Source organism: Rhinolophus ferrumequinum, chromosome 12 (genome assembly GCF_004115265.2).
Source record: "Rhinolophus ferrumequinum isolate MPI-CBG mRhiFer1 chromosome 12, mRhiFer1_v1.p, whole genome shotgun sequence".
NCBI lineage: Eukaryota > Metazoa > Chordata > Mammalia > Chiroptera > Rhinolophidae > Rhinolophus > Rhinolophus ferrumequinum.
This window is the reverse complement of record NC_046295.1, coordinates 71,240,584-71,268,517: the sequence shown is the minus strand read 5'-3', so window position 1 is coordinate 71,268,517 and position 27,934 is coordinate 71,240,584. Positions and strand designations below refer to the sequence as shown.

General features: G+C 41.6%; 1 protein-coding gene and 1 pseudogene across 2 annotated transcripts; both read left to right on the top strand.

Annotated features, from left to right (window-relative positions):
- Positions 1-275: 275 nt before the first annotated feature.
- On the top strand, positions 276-27,244 carry FBXW2 (F-box and WD repeat domain containing 2). 2 transcript variants are annotated; one of them, XM_033122085.1, is made up of 8 exons: positions 276-355; positions 463-571; positions 6,191-6,700; positions 16,494-16,688; positions 18,651-18,784; positions 21,129-21,215; positions 21,860-22,029; positions 26,579-27,244. In XM_033122085.1, the coding sequence occupies exons 3-8, from the start codon at positions 6,211-6,213 to the stop codon at positions 26,865-26,867; spliced, it is 1,365 nt and encodes a 454-aa protein (XP_032977976.1). In that variant the 5' UTR covers positions 276-355; positions 463-571; positions 6,191-6,210; the 3' UTR covers positions 26,868-27,244. The 2 variants fall into 2 exon arrangements, with proteins under 2 accessions (XP_032977976.1, XP_032977977.1); XM_033122086.1 differs by having other exon boundaries at positions 6,283-6,700; positions 26,579-27,232.
- On the top strand, positions 13,959-14,128 carry LOC117032569 (uncharacterized; annotated as a pseudogene).
- Positions 27,245-27,934: the final 690 nt, after the last annotated feature.

Below are 27,934 nucleotides of genomic sequence, written 5' to 3'. Positions count from 1 at the left end.
TAGCTTCTCCCTCTCCTCCATAAAGTGAGGATAATAACAAAAAGTGCCGCAGAGTTGGAGCAAGATCAGATTGGATGAGGGACACAAATGGGCCGGACATATTCGGATACACAGCGTGGAAGTAAGTTTTGGTCAAGCGTCCATCAGACGAAGCGTCGTGAGGACCGTACAGCGCACGCTCCGCCTCCCCCGGTGGTCCCCCCGGCCCTCCCGTTTCCCCCTCCAGGCGGGGGCCGGAAGTGCAGCCGCATCCGCCGGGCGCCTCGGGTGCAGGGACGCGCGGAGATGACGCAAGCAGCACCGGAAGCCGCTCCCCTGTGAGGTTGCAGACTCGGAGCGGCGGCGGCTGGTCCAGGTCTGTGCTGGATTTGAGGCGGGGCCGGGTTGGGGAGGGGGTGCTCAGGCACTTGCGCCTCTGCTGACCTACCGCGCCTCGGGCCATTGGTCTTTTTCTCCCTGCAGACGCCATGGCTGCGGAGCGGACCCGGCCGCTGCGAGGCTCTGTCGGCCCGAGAGCGCCTAGTCGGTGTGAACCCCGCGCGAGGTCCCGGGCCCCGGGGCGCTCGCTCAGGTCAGTGCCGCGCGGAACACGGCTCCGGGCGCCGGGAACCTGAGAGCGACGAACGGGTTGAAGGGATCTGGAGTTGATGGTAGAGATGGGAACATTGCATCTCGGAGTTACTGCCTCCTAGTGCCTCAGTTGCCTTAGCTACGAAATGAGTTAACAGGGATGTCCCAGGGCTGCCATGAGTTTGAAAGATGGTGAAGTGTGGAGAGGTAGTGTCTGAGCTACAAGCGCTGTGCTAATGTGAGGGACTGCGCCGTAGTTGTGGGTACACCGTGGAAACAGGTGTGTACGGGGGCGGGGGTGCTGCTTGAAATAGAGGTGATATTCATGCCAAATAATACTGGTCACTGGCATTTCCCGTAGGCGTACCAGGGTGTCGCGTATGGTGCTAAACGCTTTACGTACATTATGCGGTGTACAGAAGCCCTTTAGATAATGCTGTTCGTGGTTACAACTCAGTTTTCCAAGTGAGAAAACTTGGCTTGAGATAGGTGATTTGCCCAGGGTCGTGCGGCAACAAGTGGAGTTGCGGAACCATTATTTTATAAACACTATTTGTATTCTTACAGAGCTTTTTAAAATTCATCTTAAAACTACAGGGGTGTTTTAAACAGTATATTCACATGGTTTTACATTCAGAAAGGGGTCCCTTCCCCTATTCCTCAGCTCTTCAGTGTTCTCTGGAAGCAACTTTTCAGCTTCTTGAAAAGATATTCTGTGTATTTGTGTGTGTGCGTGTGTGTGTGTGTGTGTGTGTTTACCCCAAAGCCTCAGTACTCTTTAACTGCTGATTATGCTTCAAAAGAGAGGGAAGGTGAAGCTTCCTCCCCAACAATAAATGTATTGCTTTTGTTACTGGAGAGGAGTCCTTCTCTGCTCAGAGTCCAGGTTCTTGGCGTCCGGAGCAAAGAATTGAACGAGACACAGAAATAAAGTGGTGAAAGAGTAATTTATTAGAAGAGATAGTACACTTGAGATAGTACACTTCAAAGAAATAGAAGCGGTCGGAGCAGTAGAGAATGGCTCAAGGGCCCCGACTAATGAGGCCTTGGTGGTTTTTATCTTTTTCTCTCAAATGGGCTGTTCCTTTCCAGGCGTGGGACCGCCTGATTGACACCTGTGATTGACAAGAGGCTATTACCTCATCTTTTTTAAACTGTGCAGGTGTGAGTGGCTGGTTTGATCTAGTTGGATATCTTGTACTCATTTGTTTACAATAGAAAGGGGGACGTTTCAGACAGAGAGGGGAGGTCTTCTGGGCGGTAATGTAGAGACCCGATGCCTGTCTCTAACTGCCTGCCTGGTTTTTCCCTTGAGAGACATGATCCCCATAAAATGGCTATGGGAAGTTGAGGGACAGGAGATCTTTTCTTCTGTATCGGCTTCCTGTTGGACAGGGGCGTAGAGCTGTCCCTACCCATTGGGGGATTCACAGAACTCTCGCCTCTCACAGAACTATCTGATCTCAGATGAGAGGAAGGGGTCTCGGGATCTGTCTGGAAGACTGTGTTGGCTTCTTTGGTTGGGACTGGCAGTCTTGCTGGGGTATCTGCTGTATCCCCAAAGCCCCTGAATGAGGAAAAATAGGTTTTAATTAACATCTTTTAGCTCTCTAGAGCCTGTGGCCATTCAACCAGTCATTCAGGTGGCGTCAGTAGTCCCGGAGTTGGGCCCAAAATGGGTTGGAAAGAACATTAGGCTTCATAGATTACATTCAACAAGTGTACTGGCCTGTGGGAATGCGAAAACCTATTTGGTTTCTGGGATGGCCAAGAGTTAGGTCTGGAATGGCTTTGGGGAGGTTGGGAAGTTGCAGGCTTTTAAGTAATCATCTGAGGCCGGGGTGCGAAACATCCTGTGATTCAGGCTAGGAGCAATCTTTAGTCTAGGATTCAGAAACTGATCAGAAGAGTAATCAAAGCCAGGCGCTCAGGAGCTTACAAAGTAGGGAAAAGGAGACTTAAAATTTCTATAGTGAGGGAGGCTTAAAACTTTTGTGGTGAGGGCACTCTCCCATATCACTTTCACTCTTGAATAGGTCAGGTCTTGGTGGAGGAGAGGAAAACGCACTCCTGATGTTTTATCCAGAATGTCGTATCTCTCATAAGACCTAGAGGTGGAGGTTTGTTTCTTGGGGGGAGGATGGGGCTGGGCGAGATGTTGAGCCTGCTGCTTCCCATGGGAACCTAGGAAAGTCCCTCCACTTCTTGAGCCGTAAATTTCCTCATGTATTGGTGAAGGGCAGTAGTATTGATACCTCCCAAAGGTTGTGGAACTAAGTGAGGTAGTGTCTGAGTGGTAGTCTTTTAAAGCAGTACAATAGTGAGAATTGCCTAAGGGAACATAGGGAGTTAATGGCAGAACCAGAGAGCAGACCCAGGCCTCCCATCTCCCAATTTAGGAGTCTTTCCATCACATCGTCCATCTGAGAGTTTTGTAATTGTTAAGATTGAGGGCAGGAGGGCAAGTTTAATGTTTGGTCTGAAGAGTGGGGGAAGGGGCAAGACAACATGAGTATGGGTAGAGTAAAGAGAAAAATGCACCTAGTGGGAAATTATAGCCTCAAGTTGATAACTGCCCTTAATTGTAAAATTAAACTTCCGGTAAGTTTGAGCCCTTGAGCTTTTTTCCCCCACATATCATAAGCCATTCTAAGGGATGTCCCTGGTCATGTCTGTTCCAGCCTCAGGGCCACTAAAAGCTTTCCTGCCAGGTATCTCTAGTAGTAAAACTAACAAACAGTGCTGTTTGAGTTACCCCAGACTGGGCTCCGTGCTACGCGTGCCTCTGCTCCATGTCTGACTCTCACAACCGCAAGGTGCGTGGTACCTTCTGGCACTGCCCTTGGAGTTAGTTGAACAAGCCCATGACCACATAGGAAGTGGCTGAAGCAGCCAAAGGTTTGATTGACTCCAAAGTATTTTCATTTTCCTCATTTCTGCCTCTTTATCTGGCAGTCCTTGACTGTTCCCAGCGATGGGGGCAGCTGTTCCATTATGGGAAAGCTCTAATGATTTAAACGCTCCTCCCTATGTCGGATTGAAATCCTGCTTCCTGATGTCTTCCCCTTGGGGCCTGATGCTGCCCGTACATAATATCCCTGGAAGCTCGCTAAGCGTTCACTTTAGACCTGTGCCTTAAGAAGGTTCCCTCCAAAGTCAGTTGATTTTCTAGAAAAGTAAAAACAGGTGCTTTTTAAATTTTTAATTGTGCATTTTGCGAGTTAATGGAGCCTGCTTTATTAAAATAAATATGCTTTTTTTCACGACAATTGGAGATGAAGAACGGGAAAACAGCCTCCGTTAGGGGGTTCAGTAGCTTACAGGGCAATTTGTAATGTAAGGGTTAGGAAAAAAAATATTCTTAGGAGTTAGAAGGATATATTAATATAAATCTCAGAGATGGCTGGATTTTTAAAAAAGTGCTCACTGGAAAGCTTGCCCCATAATCTTCTGTGATGTCATGGGCACATAAATTTGGCCTGTAAGATGTCTCTTAGTTATTTTTGAATGATGGGAACCTGATAATGTTTCCATGGGTGTTATAAATTTGCCTTGTGGCCATTCCAGTAACAGTTCAGCTTATATAAATGTGTTTCTGTGATGAACGTGTGGCATACTGTGTGTGTGTGTGTGTGTGTGTGTGTGTGTGTGTGTGTAGGTGTAGGTGTTGGTGTTAGTGGAAGCCACCCACATTTTTTCACTGTAAAAAACTGATTCTTGGGCAGATGTTTTGATTTTTAATTGGCCATTATTAAGTAATTAGCTTTTGTGACATTGTGTGATTTTCCACTGGAAAGGGTTGTTTTGTCTTGCTGTGAATGATTTTTTTCCAGAAATGTTACAGATAGAAGGTTGTCAGGGTTCAGAAGGAAGAGGCTTGTTATCTTGTGTTAAGTTGATAAAATCTTTGATGAACTGATTATTTTTTGGCAGCCAAGTCAATCCTTAAATTAATAAATCCTACCTAGCCCAAATCCTGAGAATTCAGGAGTATTTTAAAGTCCATTCACTGTTCCTAAAAACAAAACTAGATCGTGTGGTTGGAAAGGTTTGGTTGCTTCTGCTGTGTTTTGTTCAGATAACTTTCTTGCCAAATTCGATAATTGGGGAAATTAAGGAAAATGCCTTTCACTCACCTTATATTAACAAAGTTGGAAGATGAGACCTGGGTTTTTGTGTAGACCTAATGTGGGTGACATATATAGAAAGGAATTTATTTTCCTCTACCACATTAATTTGGACATACATTATAAAAGTTTGTATGACAGTCTGGTGGGAAACTGATCAGATTAGAGGAAAGTTTTTTTTCCTCTTTTTAGTCAAGGAAATGTTTAAACCCATGAAAAAAGAGAATAATAAACCTCCATCACCCAGCACTAACATCAACATATGGCCAATCTTGGGAAAGATGGTTTTTACTGATTTGCTTTGTTTTTTTGGTTCCCTTTCCATTAGTTTAGTCCCCATTGTTAAGAGTGTGTTGATACCTTGACACGATGTAATGCTGGATACTTGTAAATTTTTTTTGTTCCAGTTAGCTCTAGAGCAACTTGTCATTCTCCTAAGAGGAGAGGTGGTATAATCAGCTAGACACAGTGCCCCCAGATCTTACCACCGATGCCCCTGGTTGTAGCTGACTTCAGGTGTGGTCAGAAAAGTACTGATTTGAGAGCATTGGCCTGTAGGCTGTTCTGCTGCTATTGTAATACCCTGTTGACTATAGGCAAATTACTTAGCTTCTCTGACCTGTAACTTCCTTATCTGCAAAGTGGAGATGATGATTCAGTGTTTTTTGGTATTTCGTAAGCATCAGGATTACTAATTCGTCTTATTTATTCAGGCTTCCAGGACGCACATGACACTTTGAGGGGCACCTGGTTAAGAGTTGTCACCAGCTCATATGAGGCTTGTAAAACAGACTATGTGTGGCCAAATAAGGCCTTTGGTAATCGTGTTTTAACAGGCAGTGCCATAAAGGAAGTGGGAGAACCACAATACCTGAGCCATATAATTTACTAAATCTGCTTATTTTTCTTCCCTAAACCTTTATGCCTGAACATCTATTGCAAAAGCCAGTAGTCAGTTCTGTGATTTTGGTAACAAGGTCAGATTGTGCCTAGCATGATAACTAATGTCTCAGGTTACTGCGCTAGACTTGCTTTCTGGTTGTCACATCGTCGTGCTTAGTTTTGTGATCTTAGTGCCCAAGGAGAGTGATTTAAGGAGATCATGTTATGATGGTTTTGATGGTGGAGGCCTAGATTACATAGAATATACCATTTCATAATGAATGAATACTTTGTAACTCTTAACTGAAAATGCATGTAGCATGTGCTAGACTTCAAAAAAAGCAAGTCATACACACCAACATAAGTTTCATTGACTTATGTTTCAGAGCTCGTGATTTGTTAAAGAATCTTTCCTGAAATGTATTTTCTTTTGTGTGCATGGGAAAATATCAGATAAATATAGTGTATTGACTGTAAAGTTGTAATGTAGTAACTAAGGATAAAATTGTAATGCCAAGTTTTTACACTAATTTTTAATACTTCATTTGTTAGCAGTCTTGCTTGAACGGTCTTTTTGAGCAGAACTAATACAATATTTTGATGTGCCACAGGTAAATTTTTCCATAACCTTATGGAGAGAAAGGACTTTGAGACATGGCTTGATAACATTTCTGTTACATTTCTTTCTCTGACGGACTTGCAGAAAAATGAAACTCTGGATCACCTGATTAGTCTGAGTGGGGCAGTCCAGCTCAGGCATCTCTCCAATAACCTGGAGACTCTCCTCAAGCGGGACTTCCTCAAACTCCTGCCCCTGGAGCTCAGTTTTTATTTGTTAAAATGGCTCGATCCTCAGACTTTACTCACATGCTGCCTCGTCTCTAAACAGTGGAATAAGGTGATAAGTGCCTGTACAGAGGTGTGGCAGACAGCGTGTAAAAATTTGGGCTGGCAGATAGATGATTCTGTTCAGGACGCTTTGCACTGGAAGAAGGTTTATTTGAAGGCTATTTTGAGAATGAAGCAACTGGAGGACCATGAAGCCTTTGAGACCTCATCATTAATTGGACACAGTGCCAGAGTGTATGCACTTTACTACAAAGACGGACTTCTCTGTACAGGTAAGAGCCTGGAACTGCTTTTTTGTTGTTGTTTTAATTTTTCTTTTTCATAGGGTGTAATCTTACAAATAGAACAAACTACTCCTAAGGCTTGAGAATGGCAAGTGTTAATTATATGAAATATCTTGTAATGGACCCTACCCCCTTTTATCCTCTTTTCCTCTAGAGCAGATAATCATTTTTATAAAATTTAATGAGAAGAAAGCTCCAGACATTGTTTTAAACATGATGTGACTCAGAAAGCTGTAACTATTTTTTTCGGTGCTTTTCTTCCTTGTGCAGTCCTCCCCGTTGGTTAATTTTTATTTACTGTCAGCAGTGATTTGGGGGAAAAAGCAGTGGAAAAGTTGATGTCTAGCCCAAGCAAGCACTTAGATCATTTTGGAAGGATTACTTAACCTCTCTGTGTTTGTTTCTTTGTCTATAAAATAGGTGAAGGGAGGTATTTCTTTCTTGCTCTAAAATCCTGCCACTCTTAAGAAGAATTAGAAGAGTTTGGGCATGGGAACGAAGACAGTTGGATATTTTAAAACTAGGCCAATAAATAACTTGATATAATAAATCCAATCATTAAAATTTAGAATTATAATGGGTGTGAGTTTGTACATAAGCTAATCAGCGCCCATGTTTTAGGCAATACATTTTGCCAGGCGTTGCACGGAATTCTTAGGCAGTGTTTTGAATGGCCATAGGCAGTTCTTATCAATGATTGCACTGCCGGTTCACCTCGACTGCGTATAATGTATAGGGATACTCTGTGTTCTTGCTTCATCCAAGATAATTTTTAATAACCGTTTGAGTATTACCTAAACGATGTAGTTGCCAGTTTTAATAGTTTATACTGTTCTTTGTGTAAATGTATCATCATTAGTTAGCCATTTCCATATTAGGGCATCTTCAGGTTATTTCTGCTTCTATGAACATTTTTGTTTGTGTTGTTTTTTTTTTTCCTTGAATTATTTATTTTACATAGAAGCCTCAAATTGGCATCACAAGATCCAGAAATATGAGTGATTTTGTAGCTCTTCTTAGTGTCCTTTGCAGATAGTTTGAAGGATGCCATGCCTACAGCAAAGTCTTAAAAAACCTTCTTCTCCCTCAGAGACCTTCCAGACTCAATTTTAATATTTTTAATAATTAGTAGATGTATTATTTCTCATGGTTGTTTTCAAATTACATTTTTTAATTCATTGAGGATGTAGGTTTTTTTCATGTGGTATAGTCTCGGAAATACTGGACACTTTGTTTTGTAAAATACACATTAAATTTAAGGCATTTCATGGTTTTGTCTGTCATCCTGAAGTGACTCCATGCTTATGTTGTTTTTTTCTCTGTCCTATAAGCCTGATTATTGGTCCTGCGTCATTGGTTCGTCTATACTTTGATGTACTTTCTCAGTTGTGGTGATGGCTTTTCCATGTCCTCTTTGCCTCACGATCAATGGCGGGTATTTGAAAAAAATTATTTAAAGCTTAAGATGCAGCAGTGCCTTTGAACTTGTTGCTCATTCACACTTAGGTAAATACTGGCAGTTGACTCGTTTGTACAACCACCTCTAGCTTTTTTTTTTTTTTTAATTTCTCATCAAACTTTACTTTTGAAATAAAATAAAACCTCAGTTATTTGGAGCAGAAGTGAATGGGACATGGTCACTGAACTATTTAACGATCCAGAAAGTTAATATCTACAATAACTGGACCAAACCTTGCATTTTAAGATTATTTTTTAGGTGGGTTTGTATGGTCTGTTATTTTTATTCTGATTAAGGGAATCAGATTTTTCTTTTCTTTACCAATCGAAGGTAAGCCCCTGTACCAGCAAAAAGATTACGATTACTGAAAGGTGAGATGATGTTTAGCATTTTTTTAGCCATAAAATATTTTTTAATTAAGGTGCATACACTGTTTTTTAGACACAATGCTATTGCAAATTTAATAGACTATATAGTATAGTGTAAACATAATTTTTATATGTACTGGGAAACCAAAAAAATAAAATAAAATCCGTGCCTCGCTTTGTTGCGGTGGTCTGGAACAGAACCCGCAGTGTCTCCGAGGTCTGCCTGTACAAGTGTCTGTCATCTTGTTACTTAAGAGCTTGTATTTTCACTGTGATTGAATTGCGAAATTCTGAATTTGGCAATAAGCTTATAGAGACTCAGATTACCCCTTGAACAAGCAATAAAATAATATTGCCAAAAAGATTGATGGCTAATGCTAAAATTAACATGGTATAGATTGAATGAGGTAGTTATCCTGCTTATTTCTGAAATAGTAAGAGAGGAACCTGTTGTACTTTGTGCTGTTCAGTAGATATTTATTTGTAAAATGCCTTCTGTGTGAAAGACATTTGAGGTCATACATAGATGAATTAGAGCAGAGAACATGCACATTAGGTTCAGGAAGGTAACCTGGTTAAGGAAAAGTCTCCAGGGGGCTATGGCTAATCAGAGAACACCTGCCCTTCTAGAGATGCTGGCTGCTGCTGTAATGTAGTGAATTACTGCCATGTGGGATTCAGGCTCAGCGTGGTCAGATCTGACTTTTTTTTTTTTAACTTTTTATTTATTTAACTGTGTTTTCCAGGAACCACCAGCTCCAAGTCAAGTAGTTGTTTCAATCTAGTAGTGGAGGACGCAGCTCACAGTGGCCCATGTGGGAATTGAACTGGCAAACTTGTTAAGAGCACCGCGCTCTAAGCAGCCGAGCTAACCGGCTGCCCCAGATCTGACTTTTTATTTTTTTATTTTTTTTATTGGAGAATATTGGGGAACAGTGTGTTTCTCCAGGGCCCATCAGCCGTTTTCAATCTTATTTGCAGGTTCAATCTTACTTGCAGGGGGCGCAGCCCCACCATCCCATGTGTGAATTGAACCGGCAACCCTGTTTTTCAGAGCTCGTGATCTAACCAACTGAGCCATCCGGCCGCCCCCAGATCTTACTTTTTAAGAGAAGCTCCAAATCTAGATTTTTGTGAAATGTCTGTTTTTTTTTTAAATAAAAGTACTGATTTTTAAGTATTATTCACATTTGAAAAATATTGTGGTTGGGTCACATTCAACCTGCAAGCTGCCATATATGACCTCTGGCTTATAGTCAAATAAGAAAAATGAGCTATAAAAGAGGTATGATCAAATGATGCAGTTGTATTGTATGAGAAACAAATTCACATAGTTGTTCAGAGAAATGAGTGGTTTCTTCCATTTATGAAAACTGGGCAGTGTTTCTGTTGAATCTTGAAGAATGGGTAGACTTTAGAGAGATGAGATTCAGAGCAGAGGCTTTCCAGTAGGAAGATCCGCGTTAGCAAAGGTGTGGACAGGGCTAAACATGGAGCATGTAGGAGGAGAATAAAGAAAATTCATTTTAGCTGGACTCTTAGGATATCCGAGGTCTGACAATTAAGTTCGCGAACTTGTTGCAACATTGTTGCTAACCTTTTTTTATATCAGAGAGATTATTCATTATGAATTTGTGCCAACTGGACAGTTAACCAAGCTTACTATTTGGAAATGCTGGAAAGGCTGCGTGAAAAAGTTACATGACCTGAACTTTTCCCCAACAATTCATGGCTCTTGCATCACAATAATGCATCAGCTCACACGGCACTGTCTGTGAGGGAGTTTTTAGCAAGTAAACAAATAACTGTATTGGAACACCCTCCCTACTCACCTGATCTGGCCCCCAATGACTTCTTTCTTTACCCGAAGATAAAGAAATATTGAAAGGAAGACATTTTCATGACATTCAGGACATCAAGGGTAATATGACGACAGCTCTGATGGCCATTCCAGAAAAAGAGTTCCAACATTGCTTTGAAGGGTGGACTAGGTGCTGGCGTCGGTGCACAGCTTCCCAAGGGGAGTACTTCGGAGGTGACCGTAGTGATACTCAGCAATGAGGTATGTAGCACTTTTTCTAGGATGAGTTCGTGAACTTAATTGTCAGAGCGTAATCTGAAGACTAAGCTTGGGCTGGCTGTGTTGTGAAAGTCTACCAGGGAAAAGGAGTTTGGACAGTTTTCTACAAACACAAAGAAAAAGCTATGAAATATTTCTGAGTAGAAAAAGGACCAGGATCGGTGCTTTTTACTTCAAGTAGATCAGTATTTTCATATTTCTGTCAGACCCAGGTCCTCTTTTTATAACACATTTTGCAGTTTTCTCTTATCTTGAAGTAAAATTCATAGAAATAATTTATGCACACATACACATATTTTAAAAAATCAATATGATGCCTAAAATCTGATTCAGAGGAGAAATAATGTGTGTAATTTAAAATAACACACATTAAACATATAGTGCTCAAGCAGAGCTGTGCTAGAAGGCAGTAATGTAATCACAGGTTTGCACCTGCCTGTGCTGACACTGAACATAACTGTAAATGTAGAATGTTGTGTTTGTGTCGCTGATATCGTCCATAATGGGATTTCTCACATTGTGAGGAACTCTTAGCCAAGTTCCCAACAAAGCAAAGTACATTTTTCCTCAATTTATGTCGTTACACTGTTGGAAAATTCAGAATAAACTGCAAGTATGCTTTGTAACACAGGTTCTAGGCTCAGATAACTAAGAATAAGCTTTTCACTTATGAATGTCTGACAGAAACTTCAAGAATGTCATGCAAAATACAAGGTAATTCTTTTTGTGCCCTGGCCTAGTCATCGCAGTGTGTCTAGCATTCCTCACCTCTGCCCAGTAGGTGCCATGAATGCCTCCTCCGTCCCTCCCCCCGCCAAATATGAGAGTTGAAGCCACCACTAAGAATGTCTAAAATGTTCCCTTAGGAAATGATACTGCTGCTATTGAGACCCTCTGACGTGGAGAACACTAGAGGTTCCAAATTCAAATGTTAGCCTGTTGCAGTTCAGATGAGGGTAAATAGGTGTAGATTTAGGACAGTAAGGGTAGAGATTTTAAAAGGAGCAGTTGAATGGAAGAGCAGCCATTGAAATAGAATTGACAGGATTTGGCAACCAGTTGGGTGTGTGGCAAGGAAAAGGGAGATTTCAAAAGTGGGTGAGGTTTCCAGCTGCACGTCTACCTGGGAAGATACTATTACTAGCAACAAGAATAGAAAATGAAGGAATAAACTTGAGAGGATAGGTGGAGTTCAATTTGGAATGAACTTCATTCAGTTGGATGTGTAAGGGGAGAGTCCCACAAGAATCTAGAAAGGCAGGATTAGAGCTGTGGGGGGTACTTGGGGCTAGAGAGAGATTTAGGAGTTAGTCACATTGCAGCGTGGCTGCAACTGAAATTTTAAAAGGAGATGTAGAGAGGAAGAAAAATGGATCCTTGGCACGTGTACTCCCTGGAAGCAGGGGAGAGGGAAAGGAACAGAAGAACGATGAAAAGAGTTGTAAGCAGGAGAGTGCTGATGGCACTGGTACATGGTATTCCGTTGGGCCTCAGAGTCAGCGTCTCACTCAGGGAGGCCGCTGGGAGCTGAGATCTGATTCTACCAGTTAAATATTTAAACTTGGCTGATACGATCGTTTACTCCATTTGGGTTCAGCTCATTTTTCTGCTTACCTTTGTAACATAACCATCCCTGCAATGTTTTTTATATCAAAGTATTGTTTTCGTCTTATTTTCTGAATTGAGAGGGCTTTTTTTTCCCCTTTCATCTAATGAAAAATAATCTACATTTACTTAATCTCTGTTGTCACACAGCAGCCTAGCTGACAGTCCCCCCGTGTCTTTCCTTGAAGAAAGAAAAGTCTGTGCGACTGTGCCTTTTGGGACTTTGTTTTTCTCAGTGTTTTATACCTTATGTCTCTCTGTCTGGTCCCCAAAAGATGGTTTGCAGCCAAAGACTGGTAAGATATCTCACATGAGATACAACCTAAGACAGGCAGAACCCAGTGGGGACCCCCAATGAGCTGCCTTAGAAAATGCGGGAAGGAGCCTTGCCTCCCCTTCCCCCTGCCTGGGAAAAGCCATTGCTGACTCTGGCTTTCCTCTCTCACCTGATTGTGAGAGAAGTCATGAGGGCAATAAAGATCAGCTCTCTCCACTTCTCTCAACGGAACTGTTACAGCAGGAGAGACTTGCCCCCCAGAGAGGTGCATACCTCACCTAAGTCATTACAAGACTTTCTGCTCCGGCTGCTTGGGGACGAAGATAATTGGTTTGATTCACTTTTGTGATATGATGGATGAGTCTCACAGACCGTGTGAAAAACACCACCACTTCCTTGTATGATTATCAATAAAAGCCACCAGTCGGCCCGATTTGGGGCTCCAGTCTCTGGTGACTGCGAGACCCCCTGGCCTTCTGAGATTTAACTGCATCAAGCCTCTGTTTCTTTCTTTCTTAAAACCTAACCCAACGCCGCCCCTTCTCGCACTCTCACTGCCCGTGTTGCACTGGACGCGACAAGTCCCCTTTCTTAGTTTCTAGGCGGCATCATTGATGACCTCTCTGCAAACACATTGGACTAGTCATCTCAGCAAACGGGAATCCATAGGGAAGGTTGACATAAAGCCAAATGAGCAGAGAATGATGGCTCCTAAAGACTTAGCGATTAGGAGGAGAGTTGTACTACTAAAAAGTGGATCTCAACTCAACCTAGTTATTTTCCAATGTTTCTTTAGGGTATCAAACTGAATGGCCCCGTGTTTTCCTATATAAACTAGTTTAAATCATTAGTTTGGATAAAGTCTCCCTTTTTAAAAATCAAATGGTGGTAAAATATATATATAACATCAGATCTATCATTTTAACCATTTTAAACATACGGTTCAATGATATTAAGTAAATTCACATTGTTGTGCAAAAACATCACCTCCATCCCTCTCCAGAACTTTTTGTATCTTCCCAGACTGAAACTGTACTCATTAAACACTGACCCTACTCCCATTCCCCTAGCCCCTGGCAACCACTGTTCTGCTTTCTGTCTGTGAATTTGACTACTCAGGTACCTCATGTGGGTGGAATCATACAGTATTTGTTCTTTTATGACTGACTTATGTCCTCATATGTTCAAGATTCCTCCATGTTGTAGCATGTCAGAATTTCCTTTCTTTTCGAGGCTGAATGATATTCCATTTATGTATATACCACATTTTGTTTATCCTCTTTCTTAGTTTTTAACTAGCCTTCCTGCCTCCCATTTTGCCTCCAAACCATTTTCTGTGATACAACCATAGTGATCTTTCAGAAATGCAAACAAGGTCATAGTTAGACATCCTCCTTATTCAGTTCTCCAGCCAGACCTTCCCCGGTCATACTGAACTGCTTTTATAATCAGTGCCCTTTGCTTCTTGGCCTTTTGGCTAAGATCAAGTGTAGTATCTGTTTTTATCAGTTTAATTATAATCACTGCCCATGTTTTAGACTATGCATTTTGACAAGCGTTGTAAATAATTCCTAGGCAGTTTCCAGAATGGTTCCAAGTAGTTCTTTATGACTTGACCCCAGTGTCTAGTCACATATATACCGGGGGTGCCAAAAAAAATGTATACACATGACTTGTATTCATCCTTTGTTACCAGTATATATTAAGTATTACAATTTTAATACAGTTTTTTTCCTTTCTTAAAATGTGTATACATTTTTTTGGCACCCTCTATTTATGTTATAAGAGACATAATAGATACTTTCATAGGTATATACCAGGGGTTGGCAAGTTACCAGCTGCAGGGTCAAATCCAGCAGAGTAGAATAATTCCAAGAGACACCGTGTGGCTCAAAAGGCCTAAAATATTTACTATCTAGTCTTCTGCTGAAAAAGTTTTGCTGACGTTGGGCATATACTGTTCCTTTGGGGAAAGGTTAACTTATTCATTCTTTAGATTGCAGCTACTTAAAACCTGAAAGTTTTTTAAGTCATGAAATGCCTTCTTCAATCCTATGCCAAAGTCCAGATTAAAAACAAATATGAGTGTAGTTGAGGAGCCAGTATTCTAAGGCATATTTGTGGAGCACAGTTGTAAACTCAGTGGAGCTTCATCTGAGGTATTTTTTCCTTTTATCCTCTCCTTGTATTGCTATGGGCTTTTGTACTGCCCGCCACTTACTGTACTGAGTTCTTATTGCTTATTTAGCTTCCCAGGTAGACTAAGCACCATGAGAGCAGGAGCCCTCCCTGCCATACAGGTTGAAAGAAAGAATGAATGCATCCACAGTTGATCACTGGCAATAAATCAGAACCAAGGTCAGATAGGACCTAACGTGATTTCTTTTCCTGCTTTAGCTCCCTAGGAATACAGTCACAAAATGCCCAGGCTTAAAGATTATCTAGACTTGTGCTGTCCGGTATAGTAGCCACTCGCCACTTACCGGCTTTTAAGCTCTTGAGCTGGGGCTAGTCCAGACTGAGAGGTGAAATGTGAAATGCTCATTGGATTGTGAAGATTTAGAATATGAAATATGTCATTAGTAATTTTATATTGATTACATGTTGAAATGATAATTTGACATTGAATTAAATAAACTATATTAAATTTTTCACTTTTTCAAGTAAGTAACAGAAAATTTTGAATTACCTGTATGGCTTGCATTGTGTTTTATTGGACAACACTGTTTTCGAACATTGGTTCTCAAAATATTGCTTAAGTATTGGAATCACTTGGCAAGCTTTTAAGATTATTGGACCCCACCTCAGGTACCCTGAATTAGCATTTCAGAAGGTAGGCTCCTGCATGTATGTTTTGATAGAGCGCCCTGGATCATTCTGATGTCTTATAGGCCCATTGAGAACCACCAGCAAATCCCACCCGTCATTTTATAGAGTGGAAATGGACTACTGAAATACAAGTATAGTCTTCATCTCAGTGTGCTCTCAGGGTTTGCCCAGGTTGAAATTCATGTTCTGCCTCTTTCATAAGTGATAGCTATTTTTTCATTGTCTGAAACAGTGGCTCTTGACCAACGCTTAAAGGTAGAATTGTGGCTGGCTTTACTTGGTCATTTCAGCTTTTTGAAAACTGATCATTTGGTACTTTTCCTAGAGTACTGGGTTCTTGTCAAGTGATGATACTTGTGTCCTCAGAATGTCTTCGTTGACTCTTACTGCTGCTTTTCTATTCTAAAGGTAAATTGTGAGATCAGAGTGAATCATTAGAATTTTAAGTGTAATTGAAGCATCGTCACCATGATCGGTATAATATTTTCATCAGTGGCAGAAATGAAACCTACTTTTTTCTACACAGTCTTAAGAGGCTTTACAAGCTCATTGTTGAGTTATGAACGTCTGGGAATAATTTATCCCTGGTATTCTTAGAGCTTCCTTTACACATTTCAAGATGGCCCAAGATCATTTCAGGTTAATTGCAGTTAACCTTTGCAGAAGTTAACCTGTGATCTGAGGCTCCTCTTTGACTTGCCTTAGAGTGGAACATGTTCCAGCAGACAGCTTTACTAGCCAACATTCTTTATTTGTTCAGGGTTGTTGGGTAATGGACAGGCATGCAAGTGTACACATGCAGTCATAGGTAATACTCATCATTTCAAACTCAAATCAGAGCTCATGATTGTCAAAGATTTATGACATTTTACAAGTGGAAGCACCAGGGGATGCTTTAGTCTAACACTCCTCTATAACTTGGAAACTTAAGGGAAAAGGACTAAACCAAAAGGCCCACCTTTAGTCCCCGTGCTGTTAACACCATTTTGGTGACTCTGAGCCAGTGTGTTACCTTCTCCGTGCTTTGGTTTTCTCGGCTGTAAAGTGGGCGTGCTGGAGGAGGTGACCATTAAGGTTCTTCTTTAAGAATACCGTGGTTTGGGGATTGATTTTCCTTCTTCTGTGTTTGCTTTCTTACTCATCCGTCTGTTTTTCCCTTGAAGGGTCAGATGACTTGTCTGCAAAGCTGTGGGATGTGAGCACAGGACAGTGCGTGTATGGCATCCAGACCCACACTTGTGCAGCAGTGAAGTTCGATGAGCAGAAGCTTGTGACGGGCTCCTTCGACAACACTGTGGCCTGCTGGGAATGGAGTTCCGGAGCCAGGACCCAGCACTTCCGGGGGCACACGGGGGCGGGTGGGTTGCCCTTTTTCAAGGGTTTCTGTCGTTCTTGAACCTCATTCCTTAAAGCCAGGAGTGCGATCCCTTTTTTGTTTTGTTTTTGAAGTTCACTTGCTTTTCTCCCCTCTTCTTTCTCAGTCATGACAGTTAATTCCTTTATTCAAGTTATTCTTATAAGTCCTACACTTATAAATTCAGTCTACTTAATTTGTAGAATTAGGGCTGAAATCCTTTGGAGTGATTGTCATCCCCAGATTGTGTGATCTACAGATATTACATTGAATTGGAACTTGGTTGACAATTGGTAACAAGCCACTGCCTAGAGATAAAATGAAAGAAACAGACCCCTGAGTATTTCCTAATAATTTTACAGCAGCCTTAGTTTGCAAAAACTTGTCATTTGATTATAGTCCCTGAGATCTGAGCTTCTCCCTCTGTGCATTGCCTTTTGGAATTTTGCGCAGAAATCACGTTGAGCTATTTGCCAGCCTCTTGTGCAGTCGCTCCCTTCTTTCTTTCCTCCACGTACCCACTGCGTTAGCCCCCCAGAGTCACAGTGTAGGCTCTAAAGCATCACATTTAGGAGTGGCCTTCCTGGACTCCCTCAACAGGTCGAGTCCCTCTGCTATAGGTTTCCCAGTAATCTGCATTTTGGTCATAACACTCATCGTACAAGTAAGTATGACAGTCCTGATTTCCCCACCAGGCTGTAAGCTCCCAAGGGGCAGGGATCCTGCCTGTCTTCTTCACCCTTAGATCCTAAGTTCCTTGCAGCATACCTGGTACTCAGTAATTCTTTGAAGTACACCTAGCTGTTTTATTGCTAAAAGCATTTTCCCCCCATTTTGTTTGTCATCCTATACATTTTCCCTCAACCTGCTATCTGCTACCACTTGTTTGCTGTAGAAATTACTGTTTGCAGACATGTGATTTGCCATGGAACTTACTTATGTATTAAACTGAGTGTACTGTTCCACAGTGTCAAGGTATACATTGGTTTCCAGGTGATTTCATACCTGATCGACTTTGAGAGCCCTGCTCTAAAAAGTTTTCTCCTTGCTGTTCCCTGGGCATTGCTGTGGCTTTTCCTAACTCCATGCCTTTGCTGTTACCTCTACCTGCAGTATTCTTTTCTTTTCTTGATAAACTCTACTCATCCTTCAGGGCCCATCTCCAATATCGCCTCTTCCCTGAAGTCCTCCCTGATACCCCTGGGCAGAGTTAGTCATTCTCCTTGGTGTTTCCCTAGCAAGAGGTAAACATTTATTTATTTTTTTGGACTTCCTTCTCCACCCCACACTTAGACTGAGTTCCTTAAAGAAAAGACCAGTGTCTTCATCTCTGGGTCCCCAGTGTTCCTTTAGAGTTTGGCAGGCATTTAAAAACAAATATTTGAGTACTTGCTATATACTCAGGCACTGTTTGGATGCTGAGAGTACAGCGGTAAAGAGAGATAGTTTTGAGAGAATGGCTTAGCCTGACCTTTGAGATCCTTGTTTGTGTTTTGTTTTTCTCATTATACTGGCTTTTCTTGAGAATGAGTATTGTACAGTGTTGTTTAGTTTTGCAGCTTATATTCTTGGTATTCTGTCTTGCTGCAATAAACAGTGCAAGTCTGACTAGGGCCACCTATGTTCTGTTTTTCCTGCATAAGTTAAGTTTTGTGTAGGATCAGGAGCAGTCCTGAGAAGAAATGCCACTGTCTCCAACACGGGGTTTGCCTCTCACTTTGAAGCTAGCACACGTGTGATTCCAGGGACTTTGCACCTTTAGAATTATAAGCAATAATAGTAAGCATTTTGACATGGATATATTTTTTTTCTCATAAAATTGCTAGTTGGGTAGCACCATTCTTATTGTAACTCTGGTTGAGAAATGATAAAATTGGGTAGCGAGGGAGAATAAACGCTACTGAACTGTATTATAAAAGATCCTCAGACGGGCATGTTGTAACTTTGTGTGTGTTGCATGTGTTAGTGTTTAGTGTGGACTACAATGATGAACTGGATATCCTGGTGAGTGGCTCTGCAGACTTCACCGTGAAAGTATGGGCTTTATCTGCTGGGACGTGCCTGAACACACTCACCGGGCACACAGAGTGGGTCACAAAGGTAGGAAGAAATCTGAACATCACGCTTTGTGGGGGGAGGTGGAGGATGGTAGATGCTGCCTTCCAAGTGGAGGGTGAGTCATAAGATGGAACAGACGCAACCACAAAGCATGATGGTGTACAGCACTGACCGCACGTAAAAGACACTTAGAAAAGATGGATGACTCATGGACATGGAAAATGCCCACAGTGTATTACCGTCTGTGGGTATATAGTAGAGGGGGCAAATAAAACAGGTCAGATACAAAAACAAAACCAAACTGTAGAATGTGATATCAGTTTCTGAATGTGCTTATGCCCCAGAATGTTGAAGATGATTATTTCTTGTGGGACTATGGGTGCTTTTTGTCCCTTTAGGATAAGTGTATTTTTTTTTTTAATTAGAAAAGCAGTTTTCATTTTGAAAAAAAATAATTGTAAGAAGCAGAACAAAGAAACATGTATAGGATCTTTAAAATAATACTGTGCTATTTTCTAGTTTTCAAAAGAAGATTGCTATGAGAATGAAATGCAGTGTGAGTGATGGAAATGCCACGCAGAAACACTTGAACGTACTGTGCCGTTCTGTGAGGGCCTAAGGCTACAGGAGTGAGCCAAACAGACACGAGCGTTAGTCTAATAGGGGCAATAGTTATTAAACAGTAACTTTACGGATGAAAATACAATTACAAATTAAGTGCTGTGAAGGAAAAATGCAGTTTTCTATGAGAAAGTCTAGGAAGTTATTTGTTCAGTGAAAGCTTTTTGAGAAGGGACAAAATGTGAAGAATAAATTGGAGGTAGCGGTGTAAAGAGTAGTGGAGTGTTTCCGATGGTGCCCCTTATGCACAGGCTCTGGGGTAGGACAGAACCTAGACATTTGATGACCTGGAAGGCTGCTGGAGCTGTGTTGTGAGGGAAGGCGTGGGGGAGGTAACCGTCAGGTATGCCTTACCTGGTCATATTAAGGATTTTGGATATCGTAAGTGTAGTAGGAAGCGATGGGCGAGTTTTGTGCAAGAGTCTGGGGTGATTTATGTTTTAAGAAAATAACTGGTGAGTGAAAAATGGATTAGACTGGGGCACAAGTGGACACAGGGTGACCAGTTAGGCTTTTGCAGTAGTCTAAGCAGAAGATAACCCATGGCTTGGACTTGGGTGGCAATAAAGAAAGAGAAGGACACACATGAAGGGTATGTCTTCAAGATAAAGCCAGATGAACTTACTGACGCATGGGGAACAGAAGAAAGAATCAGAGATGACTAGTGGGTTTTAGATTGGGTGGGTGATTGTGTCTCTGACATAGGTGGGGCTAAAAGGAGAATAATTTGTGACAAGATCAATAATACCACTAAACTGTACATTTAAAAATGGTTAAGATGGTAGATTTTATGTTATGCATATTTTACCACAGTAAACAAATGGGGAATAAAATATTTCTATATTGAGCTCTTTGAGTATTTAAATACAAAAGTTATATCAGACAGTTTGGTGTTGTGTTAAAAACAGTGGACTTGGGGCCGGACCCTGACTGTGATGTCTTAAAGTTACTCTGCCTCAGTTTCATCATCTGCTAAATGTTCCTGTGAATATTAAATGAGATGATGGGACAGCACCCACAGGGTGCCTGGTATTTCACGGGTCTGTCAGTTTCAGGTGAATCTGCGACCCAGGCTTCTGCATAAGCCTGGACTCCCCACTCGCTTTGTGCTGATTTATTACAAAAATAACTAGAACCTAGTATTTGTAGATTACCCCAAGTGCTACTGGAATGTTGCTTTTATTACATTATTATTATTTATGTTGTTTTATTTCATTTTGATTACAGTTATGTGAGATGATAAGTGCTTCATCCCTATTTTAAAGATGAGGAAACTGAGAAACAGGTTTGGTGGTCTTGCCAAAGGTCACAAAGTCAATATATGGCAGATTCTGGTCCTAAGTCCAGTGCTTTTTGTTTCATAATGCACATGCTTATGAAAACACAGATCATTTGTGTGTACTTCTATGTCTGTGAGCTTTTTCTTTCACATTTTCTATAAAGTAACATTTCATAATTTTCAAAATCAGCCCTAATGCTTGCTTTCAGACTAAAACTAAGGTTAAGTGTTGCGAACTTTAAACACTTTCAGATCCTACTGATAATTTAGTTTCTGGGTGTAGTAAAACTTGGCAGAGGTCAGCTTGGTCTTAGAGTTAAGAACTCAGCTATTGTAGCACCCCGTGTCTTTCCAGTTTACTTCACTTTGTATCTGAATTCAGCAAACAAGCAAGCTCTTTTTCATATTTGAGGTTTTTTTAAAAAAAAGCAATATAGAAGTAGCATTAAAAGGATCTTTTTGTAACATGGATATTGATATTTCTAGGTGGTTTTGCAGAAGTGCAAAGTCAAGTCTCTCTTGCACAGTCCCGGAGACTATATCCTCTTAAGTGCGGACAAATATGAAATCAAGGTACGGTTTTTATTTTTATTTTTTCCTCTATTATTTTGCCTCATCAAAGAAAAACTGGCAAATATAAGAAAATTAAAATCACGTGGCAAAGAGGGACTGCTAATAGGGCAGCAGGAATCTTAGTCCAAGCCATCTTAAACCCATTGGAAAGAGAATTATTCATTATCTCTGTGTTCTAGGCAATTTCTAACCCAGATTTTTAAATGAAGAGAAGAAAATCCACAGAAAGTGATCTTCAGCACATTCTGTTTTCTTAAGACACCTGTCTTCTACACTCCTCAATTCTTAGATCCGAACTATGAAAACATAAACATTTCCTTGTATAATAATTTAAAAAAATCTGTAAAACCTTTACAGAGCACTCTTACATAGATTCTTAGTGCAAATTTTAAACTATTCCATGTGGTAGGCATTATTATCGTCATTGTGGGACTGAGTTTCAGAGAGGTTGTGTTTTCCACAAGATAACACAGCACATGCATGCAGAATTAGAGTTTGAACCCATGCCTCTTAACCGTAAAACCTGTGGTCTTTCCAGTTTACTTCACTTTGTATCTGAATTCAGCAAACAAAAACCACTTTAAGGACAAGCTTTTCTGTGGTGATGTGACCTGTCATCTTTCCTAATTTTCTTTTATCTGTAGATTTGGCCAATTGGGAGAGAAATCAACTGCAAGTGCTTGAAGACATTGTCAGTCTCTGAGGATAGAAGTATCTGCCTGCAGCCAAGACTTCATTTTGATGGCAAATACATCGTCTGTAGTTCAGCACTGGGCCTCTACCAATGGGACTTTGCCAGTTATGATATTCTCAGGTAGTGTTTCCTTGGTCCTTTACCTTTGACAGTGTGTTGCTTCCTTTCCTTTCCTCCCCTTTCTCTTCCCTTCCTTTCCCTTCCCTTTCCTTCCCTTCCTTTTCTTCCCCTTCCCTTCCCTTCCCTTCCCTTCCCTTCCCTTCCCTTCCCTTCCCCTTCCCGTCCCTTCCCTTCCCTTCCCTTCCTTCTTTTTTCTTTCTTTCTTTCTCTCTCTCTCTCTCTCTCTCTCTCTCTCTCTCTCTCTCTCTCTCTCCCTCCCTCCCTCCCTCCCTCCCTCCCTCTCCCTCTCTCTCTCTCTGTTGCAGTTTAATTATAAAGACAAGACTAAATATTTGGTAAACCAGTCAATAACTTGCTTTTGGGAAATGTTTACATCAGTTATAAAGAGGGTTATGTACTGAAAACCTCCCATATAAAAATGTTTTAGAGGCTACTAGTAGTTAGAAAGAGTTATATGCTTGAACCTAGAAGATCGAGGATCTGATTCCTTCCCTTACTCTGAGTCACTTCCCCTTTCAGAATTTAACATGGTTTTCTGGAAAAATGAGGGGCTTGGATGAAAAGAGCTTTAAGATCTCCTCTAGTTCTAATATTTTAAGTTGTATTTCCTAGTCAGTTGAAATTTTGCATTGAGGCATCGAGTAGCCTTCTGTTGATTAGTAGAAAGACAGAGGTATTTAGAGAAAAACAGGCTTGCAGGGTTCTCTCTGGAGAAATAAACAAGAAAAGGTCCATCCATGGACAAATTTGTGATTCACTGCATACTGTAGACTCCTCTTATAGATTGGCAGTATGTGTTAGCACATTGGAGGCTGATGGAATCCAGAACCATAAGGTGATTAAGAGAACTGACTTTGGTGATAAACAAACCTTAGTTTAAGACCTAGTGCCATCTCTTATGAGCTGTGTGATGTTATGTAAGTTTCTTAACCTCTCTGTGCCTGTTTTCTCACCTGTAAAGTGAAGATTAAATGAAATGCCTGTACATGAGGACCTAGCACAGGACCTGGCAGATCTTTATTACTAATACCTCTGAGAAGCGCTACATAAAGAAACCTGTTCGAATTTGTTCAACCTACTGTACCTCACACTTACTGTGCACAAAGCTCTTTTTTTGAGGAACACAGAATTAGTGTGTTCCACAGCATGTTCAGGAAACGCTGACTTGGGGGTTCCAGAAAATTGAACGTTCTCTTCACTGGTTTTATGCATGACTGTTAGAGGTCCTCCTGTGTGGGATCTGTTCATACTAACCTACAGGACTTTGGTGAACCCTGTCTCTCTGCTCATAAAGTTACAACCCCACTTATGTCTCCCTGGAGTCAGACCTACATTTGTAACCAGTTAGGTTTCCAAGCTATCTATGCTTTCAAAAAAAAAAGACCAGAACAGATTCTGGAAAGCATTAGTCTAAGCTCTTCATCTTATAGATGGGGAAACGGAAGCTGAGAGAGTGTAGGGGCCTTACCCAACATCCCACAGCTCACTTTCGTCCAGCATGCACCCCACCCACCTATCCATCCATCCATCCGTCCATCCATCCATCCATGGCTGGATCATACAGCAAGGATATGCTTAAGTTACCAGCAAGCCAGAGAGAAGGAACCTCTGAAAGAACTTGATATTTTGCAAAGAAAAACATCCAAGTAGTCACCATGAGAAATTTATTTTACAGTTTAGTACTATTTTTGTTTTGAATTAAAATTTGAGAGGGAGGGGTGCAAAGACAAGGCAGAATAGAGGTTTCATAATCTTTTTAATGGTTAGAGTCTCTAAAGGTTTTAATTTGATCCTGCATCTACCTTTCTCAGGCATGCTTCTTACTCAGAATATAGAGTCCAGAGAATCCAGTGTCCCAGATGAAAGTTCTGTTAGTTTTGAGTATTTGGATCTACAAGCTTTAAGCAATAAACCTACAAGATTGTTGGCTGCTAGGAAGGTCTAGGTTCAGATTTTTCTTTGAAAAGGAGCTGATTTATCCCAAACACAAATAAACCAACTTCTTTTGAAATCTTACTACAAAGTTGCTAGGACTAGGTAGGGCTACTTGAGTTTTGAAGCTAATTGAAAAGAAACAAAGTTCAAATGGCCTGTGTGTTGCTCAATACATCTAAGATATGACGCAATCTCTTGAGCTATGTTATCTCAATACAGCAGGCAGGCTTATTTAGGGTCAACGGCCCAGACTGCAGTGCAGGGATGTCTTTCTACAATTCTAAAGGAACCAAAAGGGGCTGTGATCCTGTCAAAATCTGTATTCTATCCTGCAACATATTCGTGCTTCAGTCTTTGGAGTCAGCTCATCTTTACCAAGCTGAAGTCCTGTCCCCTAACCACCCAGTTCTAAGTTTCTGGTGATTTCCTGCTTTGCACTGACGATGTGGGGCATACTAGACTTCATTGCTGTTTACCCCAGTTTCCTTCAGATCTCTTTTGTAGGGATTTTTATTTGCCCATGTTCATTGCACCACTGCTCTGTTCATTAGCAGATACTCACCGAGCAGCTACCTGTATTTTAGGCATTGTGATGCACCCTGGGAACCAGCAGAAATACTTAGCACACTGGTGGAAATCACTAGCCAGCAGGAGGGAACACTGACATTAAATAACAAATTACATATAGGTCTTTTAAATGGTTGGGATAAAAGCAACTAGTGTGGGGTATTTGGAGATCCCACTTAGTTTGAGGAGTAAAGGAAAGCTTCTGTGAGGAAGAGGTTTGGGCTGAGCTCTAAAGGTTGAGGATACGCATTAGCTCAGTGCTGGGGATAGAAACTCAGTGAGGAGTGAGGAGCATTGCAGACCAAGAGACTGGTCTGTTCAGAGGCCTTGAGACCAAAAGAGCCTGGTGTATCTGAGGAACTGAAAGGAGGCCAGTGTGGATGCAGATAGGAATTCAATAGAAAGCCATAGAAAGGTTTAAATGAGGTGATAATAGGATTAGATTTTAGTCTGTGGTTAACTGATTGAAAGGGGCCAAGAGTGGGTGTGAGGGGATGAGGGGACCAATTGAAAACTTGGCAGTAGTGCAGGCGAAAGATGATGTTTTGGGTCAGAGTTGTGGCGATTCAGACAGTAGTGAATACATTAGAGGAAAATTTAGGAGGTAAAATCAGTAGATCTTGGTGGTTGCATTTATGGTCTGAGTCAAGAGGAGAGTTGGGGGGTTGCCATGTTTCCTAGCTTGATCAGCTGGGTGGATGAGCAACCCAGGAAATGAAGAAGACAAACAGGTTTGGCTAATGAGTTCAGTTTGGGGCAGGCTGAGTGCCGAGGAACAACAGGTCGTCTTCACTGCCAAATCCCCTTCCTTCCTGACATCAGACTGAGATCTGCTTCTGTGTACCTCCTTTCCCTTGGCCTCTAGGTCCCTCTCCTGGAGCTTGTACTGTCTGACCTCAAACGTCCTTCACTGTTTTAAGGTGATGGTCACGTATAGTGTCCCTGTCCCTGCCAGTTGTTTTTCTCCCCTCTGCGCTGATGTCCTTCAGCTGTTTCTTGTCCTGGTTACCAGGCCCTGCCATTCAGGTTAACCTCTTGGACATACACTAGTTAGTAGTGTCCTTGTTAAAATATAGGCTAACTGGCCTCTCACGGGCCCCAACCTTATTGTCACAGAGCAGAATTTGTATGTTTCTTGTCTTGTATTAGGTTGCTGCAAAAATAATTGTGGTTTAAAAGGTTAAAATTAATTGCAAAAACCGCAGTTACTTTTGCACCAACCTAATAGCTCTTTGTGGTGCCTCCAAAGAGGACATCAGCTTTGCTTGTCAACCTTTTACCTCACTAACTATGTGGACAACAGAGACTTAAGTTTTCTTTTTTCCATTTTTGCTGCTGTTTAGCTAAGTCTCTCCCATTTTGTACCTTTGTCATTGATGTTTTGGGAACTGCCAACCTGAGAAGGTTAAGGCTGTCCTTCCAACTCCCCCAGTTTTCTCTAAAAACTTCTTATGAATCTATTATTAATAAATGCTTCTGAATTATTTGCGCAGCTGTTAATATTTTCGGCCTCTGCTGTTTAGGTCAGAGCCTGTGTGCTGGCTACCTGCTGATTAGGGTAGCACTTCAGGCTCTTGGTTTTCAGTCTTTGTTCCAGGTTTCAGGGGGGCCCCTAGGCCAGCATTCCAGGATTTGAGGAACAAATCTTTTTACCTGGTGGTAACACTTGAGTCTTATATTCTAGTTCTAACTGGGAACTGACTAGTTGTGAGTCCTTAGCCGAATTATTTACCCTGGCTGGATTTCCGTTTTTACATCCTAGAAATGAGAATATGAACTGAGATCATCTGTAAGACCCTTTCCAGCTTGGATGGGCATTTTGTGCTTTTATAAAGGCGTACCCAGTGCCGCCTTTCTCCTCACATGCCTGTGTTACCATATCATGATGAAGGCTTCTCCCTCCCCCAACCCCCTTTAAAAGCACACTGAGCTTTTTGTCGTCGTATTTTCCTTTTTATCAGAAACTTTGATTTGAAAAGATTACAGTAGCAGAAAAAAAAAGCAAAGTTGCCTTCTGGTTCACGTTTCCTAACTCTCAACCTTGTAGGGTCATCAAGACTCCTGAGATAGCAAACTTGGCCTTGCTTGGCTTTGGAGATGTCTTTGCCCTGCTGTTTGACAACCGCTACCTGTATATCATGGACTTGCGGACAGAGAGCTTGATTAGCCGCTGGCCCCTGCCAGAGTACAGGAAATCCAAGAGAGGCTCAAGCTTCCTGGCAGGCGAAGTGTCCTGGCTGAATGGACTGGACGGGCACAATGACACGGGCTTGGTCTTTGCCACCAGCATGCCTGACCACAGTATTCACCTGGTGTTGTGGAAGGAGCACGGCTGATGCCACGAGCCACCGTCATCACTGACTTTGGGTGCCAGGGCTGCAGGTTTTGAGTGCAACCTCTCTGGCAGCCGACTGCATGAACCAAAGTTCTCACCTAATGGTATCATCACGCAGTGCACAATCATTTATCTATGTTTGCCAGGGGGTCAGGGCTTGGGGTGGGGGAGGGCTCGTTTTATGGACACACAACGCAGCATGCTAATGGGGTACACCATCGACTTCATTTGTATTTAGTTATGTTGGTCGGTATAAGAGGCTGCATTTCGGGTTCATCTTTGTTGAATACTGGTTTTAAGTAATGAAATTTAAGTGGTTCATTAATCTGCTAATTGGTTGCCTATAAAAACACATTGTCTATTAAAGCTTTTTACAATTGCCTTTTTTCTTTTGAAGTTGAAGCAAAGGTGCTATGGTGTTTTATAGCAGCTTGTCTCACATGAGCTTTAGCTTTTATAACAGCCAGTGTTACTGAGACCACCAAGTCCTGTGACATTCATAAACTCGCCACCAAATATCAGCTCGAAAGAAAATCTGTCTTCCAGTACAAATCCAGTGCTATCAATGAGTTGTTTGTAATGCGTTCTAAACTCCGGGTCGCACAGAGTCCAGGTTGGCTGTGTCTGAGATGTGAGGGAGTTCTGCAGTTTTGGTTTCCGTCAGGAGCAAGCTGGTCCTAGGTCCCTCACAGCCTAGGTGACTGCCCAGAGGTGACATGGTAGATTAGAGCACTGAGGTGGAAGATGGAAGACTGGCTCAGTTACCTAGGAAACCTGCAGCCTCAGGCATATCACTTGTCTGGGCCCCATTTTCCTGGCTGGCTAGCTCGTTGTTAAGCTAAGTGATTTCTGAGATGATTCTTTCTGGTCCTGCATCTGCTGAGGTATACAACAGTTGGTATTTCAGTTTGGTCTGATTCCTGATTCATTGTTTCCTTGGGGTTAGAGATAATACATAAATGAAATCACTGATATAAAGTTGTCACCTAAAGAAATCAAATATACCAAACGGATGGATCAAGGAGAATATAGAAAATATAACATACTCTACTTAGAAAATGTAAATAA